The following is an 8,208-nucleotide window of genomic DNA, read 5'->3' as shown; positions in this document are numbered from 1 at the left end:
TGAGTCTGAAATTATAAAAAGAGTCCATTAAAAATTCTGCTTTCTTTCGGATTTCATTTTGTTTACTTAGCGCGTTAACTCCCGTGCTCATCGATGAAAATAAAAAAGCCTAACGTTGAGTTACAACATGACACAAGTAAGAAGTTTAAAATATTCCGTGTAATATTAGAGACTTTTTTAAATTAACCTTCCCGTTACTATACTTAGCTATGAAACTTCAAAAAAAAAATCTTGCGTTTAAAAATTCTGGCCAAAAATACATTGTAACTCAACGTAAATATTTTACGTTCTTCGATTTCAACGAGACTCAATCTATTAAATGCTTCAAATTTTCTTTTCGCCCGAATAATAGCAATGCTCTGTAAATATATAATTAAAATGAAATTGATCAATAATCAATCTTTTTAAAGGTTTAAAATTTATCGTTTTAAAATTCATCAGCCTAACTAAAAGTCATAGGTTTGATCTTTTTTTCGCTCTTTTTCAATAGGTATAAATTGGGACTCAGTAGATCTTACTTTGTCAATTTTTAACCATAATGATTTTACATTATTTATAGTAGCTTTGGAAATATGTCCATAAATCATAATATGCAGCAAAATTTTTAAAGCTCTATTTTTAACGAGACATCAGCAAAATTAAAGATGCTTTTTTAATAAGAATTCAGTTAAAATGTTTATAAATGTTTATAAATATATGCTTTATATTGTAGTTTCGATGCGACGATTGATTTATGACTGGAGTTTCGATCTGAAATTTTTAATAAAAATTATAAGTTAAAAAAAAAATTCCCGAAAAAGAGGCAAACTATTGGGCAACGGTTATGCGCTTAGCCAGGTGTTGGTTGCTAAAGTTTTTTTGTACATACTCGTACTACAGATGACGCAGACTTAAAATAGAATGTAATTCCATATACACTGCAATAATATATTATGTAGTTGTAGACATTTATTCTCAGGTATGCTCATTTTTCCCTTTGTCTTACTTTTCATTTCACTCACTGATCTTTTTTTATTTCACTCCACCACATTTTATAAATAGCTTGAATGAAAATATTGCCAAGTGGCGACATTGTTTTAATTTAATGAGGCTATTTGTCTGTGTGCTAATAACTGTCAAATTTTTATTTATATGAAAAAACTGATGTTGTCAGCACATAATCGACAGTAATATAAATTGCCTAGTTTAGTGAAAGTGTTACAGAAGATTATGAAAATGCGTTTTGAACACTTCTTTTCAATTTTAATGAAAGGTTTTCTCTAACATACCTCGAAAAGTGTAAACTTCGCTCATAGCAAAATTTTGCTTTGTGCCACCCGAATCTCCTAAATTAACCGGTTAGTTTCGGTAGCAGCCAGAACTTAGATGTCAAATTTCAAGAAATTCTATTATTCCATTAAGACATAAGTAGATAAGGTGAAAAATGTAAAATCGTCCCCGAATTCATCAGAGTCCGAAACCTTATCTTTCCAAAAAAAATTATAGTTTCATTGTTTTAACACTCTAAATTTAAAAGACCATTTTCATAGGTTTTCGACGATGATCTTGCAGTATATTTAATTAGTTTTTCGCTATCTTAGATACGCCGTTGCCGTGTTGATCCACCTCCACTTTCAATTCGATTTGGCGTGCATTTTGATCCATATCCAAAATCGATGGCGTATGGATCAAATTTTCATATAAAATTTTCAAAAAATTTTTGAGGGCTATAATATGGGTCATTAAATATTTTTGTAAGACATGGATCATTATAACAAATAAACTGCAAAACATAATTAAATAATTCAATTTGGTTATTTAACCTTTAAGGTTTTTTCAACCGATAAATTACTTTTTAATTTATTCACGTTACTTGTCTTCTTCTCATATTTTGTGAAAAAGAATTGTTTATTTATTATTTACTTAAACAAAAAATATTTCAAAAACTTTTTAAAATTATTAGATCGCTTTGTTCTTATACTTCAAAGGGTGCTTACAAAATATCGTATAGAAATTTTACTTTTAAAACTTTACTGTAAAATTTTGGAATAATTTTAAAAACAATCGTTTACGATTCGTTTTTACGATTTCACGATTCGTCATCAACTATTTGAGTTCATTTTTCGCTGACAAATTGAAAATATACATAGCCTTCGTTAAAATATACTTTTGAAAATAACTAAGCATTGCCGTCTTTTTTTATGTCCAAATCATTCAGGTTAGGGTAGGTTGCACGGCCCCCGAAGGGTACACCTAGGCCACCAAGGTCCGTTATGACGAAGCCGGATCTCCCCCTCTCCCTCATTAAAACCAGCCCAAGTTCCTCAGAAACCGGCCAATATCCCTAGCATTTACATTCGCTAGGTCCGTAGCCCGCCCTAAAAAAAATGGGACCCAAATAACCTCCGCCTGGAGTTTGCCAGCACCGGGAATGAGCATACCAGGTGGGTCACCGTTTCCACCTCCTGCTAGTCACAGAAGCTCTTACAGAAATCGTTTGCGGGGCGGCCCATCCTCCTGGCATGATCGCCAATCAGACAGTGTCCAGTTAGAACCTCTATCACCGCGCCAACATTCTCCCGTTGGAGAAATATCAGATCCCTTGTGCCATGCAAGTCTAGCTTTGGCCACAACTTCCTTGCCACGTTACACATAGTTCCATTCCCCCATCTGAGATTGGTACGTTCCACCGCTGCACTGCGTAGCAGCAGCCTGTGAGTGGTTAGAGGCATAACCAGGTTCTTCTTTCCAAGTACAATTCCGAGGATCGTTCAATGTTTCGTAAGCTCATCCGCCTTGCATTTCCCCGAGATCCCACTGTGACCGGAAACCCAAACCCAGTTTAACTCGAACTCATCCGCCATCTCGTTAAAAGACGACCTAAAATCTAGGACAGTTCTGGACGTAGAGGTCTCCGACTCCAGAGCCTTCATCGCGGCCTGGTTGCTCGTGAAGATGCTAACACTTTCCACGGACATCACATGCTCGCCAAGCCAGCGCAGACCCTCTCCAATTGCAACCACCTCTGTTTGAAAGTCCCTTCAGTGGTCCCGCAGGCGGAAAGAGAGTCCCCACCCACCCTTCCGCAAGTTTGGATCAATCCGTGATAAAATGGACGGAGCCATCCCTGAACTCGTCACGCCAGCTTTGCCTCGGCAGGAGCGATGCTCCGAAATTTCTCACGAATGAAAGCACGGGAGGAACCGAATCAATTGACCCCACCTCGTTCCTCCAGTCCACAAGAATCGAAACGTGACCTGTGGGGTCACACGACGACTGTGATGCGGCCCCCAGGCGTAGTGCAGACTCCGAAGTCATCTGCCGTTCCAGTATATCCAATGGTAATAGATGCAAGAGAATCTCAAGAGCCTGTGTAGGAGTGGAGCGCAGAGCCCCACATACCCACATTATTACTATCCTCTGAATCCTGCTGATTAATCTCAGGTTTGAGGAAGTACGGAGCGCCGGCCACCACACCACGATTCCGTACAGCAGGACCGGCCTCACCACCGCGGTGTACAACCAATAAAGCATGCTTGGTTTCGGGTCCCACCTCTTCTCGATGGCCTTCCTGCACGAGTAAAGCGCAATAGTTGCTTCCCTTACTCTCTCCATGATATTAGACCTCTAGTTCAGCTTTGAGTCCAGAACCAGCCCCAGGAATCCAGCATTCCTGCTAAAGAATAGGCGGATTTTCCCGGAATTTTATATCTTCCACTGAAAATAACTGGCTCCGTCTTTTGAAGGCTTTTGAGGAAACTAGGCTAAAAGCCCTCTGTATCAGCCCATTTAGTTATTGGAGGTGTTTCCCAGATACGGCCACTGCCACGTCATCTGCGTAGGCGACCACTTTATAGCCCTCCCCCTGCAGAAGTACTAGTAACCGATTGATTACTAAGTTCCAGAGAAGAGGAGAAAACACACCCCCTTGGGGGGTTCCCCTTCGAACCGAACGCTCAATGCATGACCCGCCAAAGTTAACCCTGATGGATCTGGGTGACAGCATATTTCCTATCAGGGTAGCCAAGGAGCCAGAAATTGAGAGCTCCGACAGGGCTTGAGTGATCGATCGCGACTCGACATTGTTGATAGCGCCTTCAATGTCTAGTAAGGCAGCCAGTGTGTATTACCCGCAGTTAAGGGACGCTTCAATATAGTGTATCAAGGAGTGCAGGGCCGTTTTTGTTGACCTCCGATACAAATGTTATGCCGGAGACACCCACCTCGGGTTAAGGTTGCACTTTATGTATGAGTCTATCAATTCTTAAATCTAAAGTCTAAAATCCTTTGGGCAGCTGTGTGTGCTCCTCCCAGTTTTAGGAATGAAAACAGCCCTAGCAACGTTCCACAATTTTGGAATGTTAGCTAGGTTTATACAGAATTTGTAGATAATTTTCACCCAGGGCAGGATGACCTCCACCGCATCTTGTGGTTCCGCAGGCACTATATCGTCCGGGCACGTCGATTTCTAGGGCTGAAAGCTGCGGATAGCTCAAAGAATTCCTTTTTCAGTGACCACTTCTGAGGAACAAGATTCACCGTCGTAGACATTCGAAGTAGACACCCCCAAGGATTCTGGGAAGTGCGAATCCACAAGCAGCCACAAGGACTTCGAAGCCGAAGAGTCACCAGCTCCAAGAGTCACCAGCTGCCAGGAGATAACTCGGCGCGGTTGCGTCATTTACCAGGATCCTTCTTAGCCTAGATGCCTCTGCAACCCCACAAATCCTTCCACAAAACTCCCTCCAGGAGTTTTAATTCCTCGTTCCAATTAGATGATGTCCTGCTGAACTTTGTTCTGTTGAATTGACTTCTGCATTTTTTCCGAAGGGCATTCAACTCATCGGACCACCATTGCGACTTTCATTTGCCCTTAACCGAGTTAGGGAACACGCTACCCTAGAGGCGTCATTTGGGGCTCCGGTAGGCGTGAGGACCATACTTTGGTCTGAACTTTGACCATTCAGACCATTCAGTCCTTTAGCGGTTTCGGAAGGTCAAGTGAGCATTCCGGTTGGTTACCAACTCGAATTCTATATAACGGTGGTCAGAAAAAGAATGATCTTCTGACACTTTCCAATTCCTGACCAAAGTAGCAAGAATGTTTGAGACAAGAGTTATATCTATAACCTCTTGCCGATTTTTAGTAATTAAAGTGGGCTCTGAACCTCTATTAAATGTGAGGCCAATAATAAGGCCGGTTCGAAGATTCTGGGCCTTCTCCACCCTGCTCTTCAAATACTCGGGCGGAAGCTCCCTCGGAAGTCGAAGGGCAGGTATACTGACGCCCACCAAGAGATACTGCCACCAGCTTCAAGACTTCATTACTGTAAAGAGGTAATAGAAAAGCATTTAAGTTGCTTTTAATAAATATGCATTTGAGCTGCCGTCGCTTTAAAATAGCTTGTATTCTGGCATCCTCAGCCCGCAGATCTTTCCCCTGCTATCTAGGGCTCCTGGACCAGGAGTATATCTTCTCCGCCTCTTTATAAGCGAAGAAGGAGCGCAGCCAAAGCTATTTTAGAGTGGTCGAGGTTGATCTGAATTGCGCGAAGCATTACTGCTTTCGTTAACTTCCACCAGCGTCTTATCTGCATCCTCGTCCAGGTCCAAGTAAAAACAAGGCCCCTCCAGATTAAGAGCATTACATCATGGTCTGTCAGCCCCGCTTCATCCAGCATTTCTGCTTCTGATGAGAGCAGGGACTGATCAGGCGACTTCTCCGGAGCCCTGTTGGCGAGGTCAACGACCGATGGCACACCTTCATGATGTTCCCGTCGGTCACTCTAATCTGGGCTCCCTCCACCTTCGTGTCTGTTTATACCCTTTAAGGGTTATGGAGGAGAACCCATAATTAAGGAGAAATCCCTGACTCTCCAGAGGTGCCAGAGATTTAATATTTATTACTATGGGGGCCTGCCGATAGTCGTCCTTTTTTTCTTCCAATTTTGCCAACCGCCAGTTGGTTGTTGGCAAGTTGGGAATGCCCAATCTGATCATCTCCAGAATGGTATCAGTATTCGGCGGCTCAGCTGGAATTCAACCCCGAGCCCGCGGTCTGCTTGGGATTTGGTCTTTCGCAACGACCGCAAGTCTAGCCCCGGGCCAAACCTCCCCTACTCCTTTTTATACAAGTCGAGAGACCTGCCGTCAGCACAGGCCACAAGTTTCTCAAATCCCTGGTTCCAACCTTGGTCTCTGTACGAGGCCTAGATCCTCCTTCATGATTTGAGGAAAGGCTTTCAACTTTCCTCCAATTCTCAGCAGAGATCCTGTCATCTTCTTGCGCCTGGTCAACCACAGCGACAAGAGGCCTCGTTGTTGATGCGCTCAAGGGTCTGCTCGGCGGCAATGGCCTTTTAGCTTCCCGACGTGGTTCCTCTGTGGAGCGTTGTCGTTTTATTGCCACAACCATCTTGCTTAATCACTTATCCAAAATATTCTTGGCCCAGTTGTATGTGGACCATTTGTGTTCAGACCTGTCTCTTTCCGGAATCCGGCCGATCCTTTGCAAGTTCCTAAATGCAGACCGCTGTTCTCTATAGGTCCTTTTTGAGGGCGTTATCGTTGCTGATGGCGTTCTTTTCCTGCTCTGGCTAGTTTGTGCTACTGTAGCCATCAAGCTACTACCGATACCAGCCCTGACTCAGTCATAGCTTTGAGTGCGGTAGCTCGGTCCCGGTTAGGACTCCTTATGCACCTTCGGATTCGCACTAGTGCTTTTAGCATTCTTGGCGTTCACCTGCGGTTTTTGTACTGAATTCGCTCTCAGCGATGTTTCAGCACAGTTTCCAGAAACTGGCTTAACCAAATTTTTTTCCGACTCTTAAAAAAAAGCTGAACTCGTAATTATAGTCACGGGTCACATAACACCTTAATCCGACCGAGGGAGAATCAGGAGTGATAGGATACAGTGGAGGGATAGGTGAGGGGGAAGGGTATGATTATCTTTTGGTTTCAAGTCTCATCTGAGGACGCATCCCGAGACTCCTTGACCCTACTCAGCTCCTACACCACGGCAAGGTATATAATCCCGTAGAAGCTGACTCTTTTAAAAACAAAACAAAATTTTTGAGTCAACCTTTACAGATATGTATTGTAAATATATCTTGACAATCTAAGTATAAAATCAAATCCTAGCGAACTAGCTGAAGAAAATTTTTGAGATATGTATAAACTATAATTTGGCACTTTGTTACCGGATTTTTGGTGTCACCCCAATCGCTACCGAATTCCTTCCGAATTTCCTGAAGCTACCCAGCTACTCGGAAGTGCCAAGACATATCAACAAAACTTCTAAAATATATCTGAACTGCAATCGGACACATAGCTGCAACCTTTCATGCACCTTAAAGACCTTTATTACTTCAAATATTTTAAATTAGTGCTTAGGGTTGTATGGCAATTATCCAAACCTGCCAAGCTATTTCATAGAAAGTTCTGAGACATACCTGAGCTGTGATTAAAAACACGACTTTCACTAGTTTTTGAAATATTTAAAATAATCTTCTCGAGCGGCATAGCAGGTAACCATATCTATGGTTCGAATCGTTTCCCTAAAAATAGCAGCAGTCCCTGGCAGAAATAAAAAATCAATATTTGAAAATACAGCAGAAAACTCTTTCAAGTGATTACGAACTTAATACAGAATTATTAGCCTAGTAAAAACCATTGTTCAAATTTTTTTCAATCTCATTAGGTTAAATGTATCTTATTTTCGCGATTTAATCATTTTTGTAATACAAGTGTATGAAAAATAATGGAACATAAAGAACAATTTCTTTTTTTAACTTTGTGCTATTTTGTTCTGTATCCATAAATATTTGATCCACTTCATACAAAGCGAAAATTTTTAATCAAAAAAGTGTATATAGATCAAATTCTCACTGGACCTTATCTGATTAATTTGCTATAACCCTCGATCCCTTTGTCGAAATTGAACAAAACTTTATAGTCTTAAAACTATAGTAAAACTACTAACAAAAATTTAATAATTTCATTCAAATATATGTATATATTAGAGTTGAAAATTTTAAAATTTTCCGTTCAAACAATGGGAAATGAAGTTTTAAGTACGCACATACTTACGCACATTTTTTAAAGCTCCTAGGGAAACACAATATTCACACCTGCGGGTAAAGGTATAGAAATAAATTTTAACCACTTTATTATAGAACTATATTATGTTAGAATATTTGATATAGAATAACTACAGCTATACCTGACGCC

The 8,208-nt window shown here is 41.1% G+C and overlaps 1 protein-coding gene across 1 annotated transcript in view; it reads right to left on the bottom strand.

Moving 5' to 3' along the window:
* Positions 1-8,208, bottom strand: part of LOC129616515 (transcription factor 21-like) — a 60,732-nt gene that overhangs the window by 331 nt on the left and 52,193 nt on the right. Inside the window, exon 2 of the mRNA XM_055532170.1 lies at positions 1-5. This exon is cut by the window's left edge and continues 246 nt beyond it. Coding sequence (XP_055388145.1) covers positions 1-5 — 5 coding nt within the window. The remainder of the gene's footprint in view (positions 6-8,208) is intronic.

The sequence above is a fragment of the Condylostylus longicornis genome, unplaced genomic scaffold (genome assembly GCF_029603195.1).
Source record: "Condylostylus longicornis isolate FDR11 unplaced genomic scaffold, ASM2960319v2 ptg000233l, whole genome shotgun sequence".
NCBI lineage: Eukaryota > Metazoa > Arthropoda > Insecta > Diptera > Dolichopodidae > Condylostylus > Condylostylus longicornis.
This window is presented reverse-complemented; position numbering and strand designations above follow the sequence as displayed.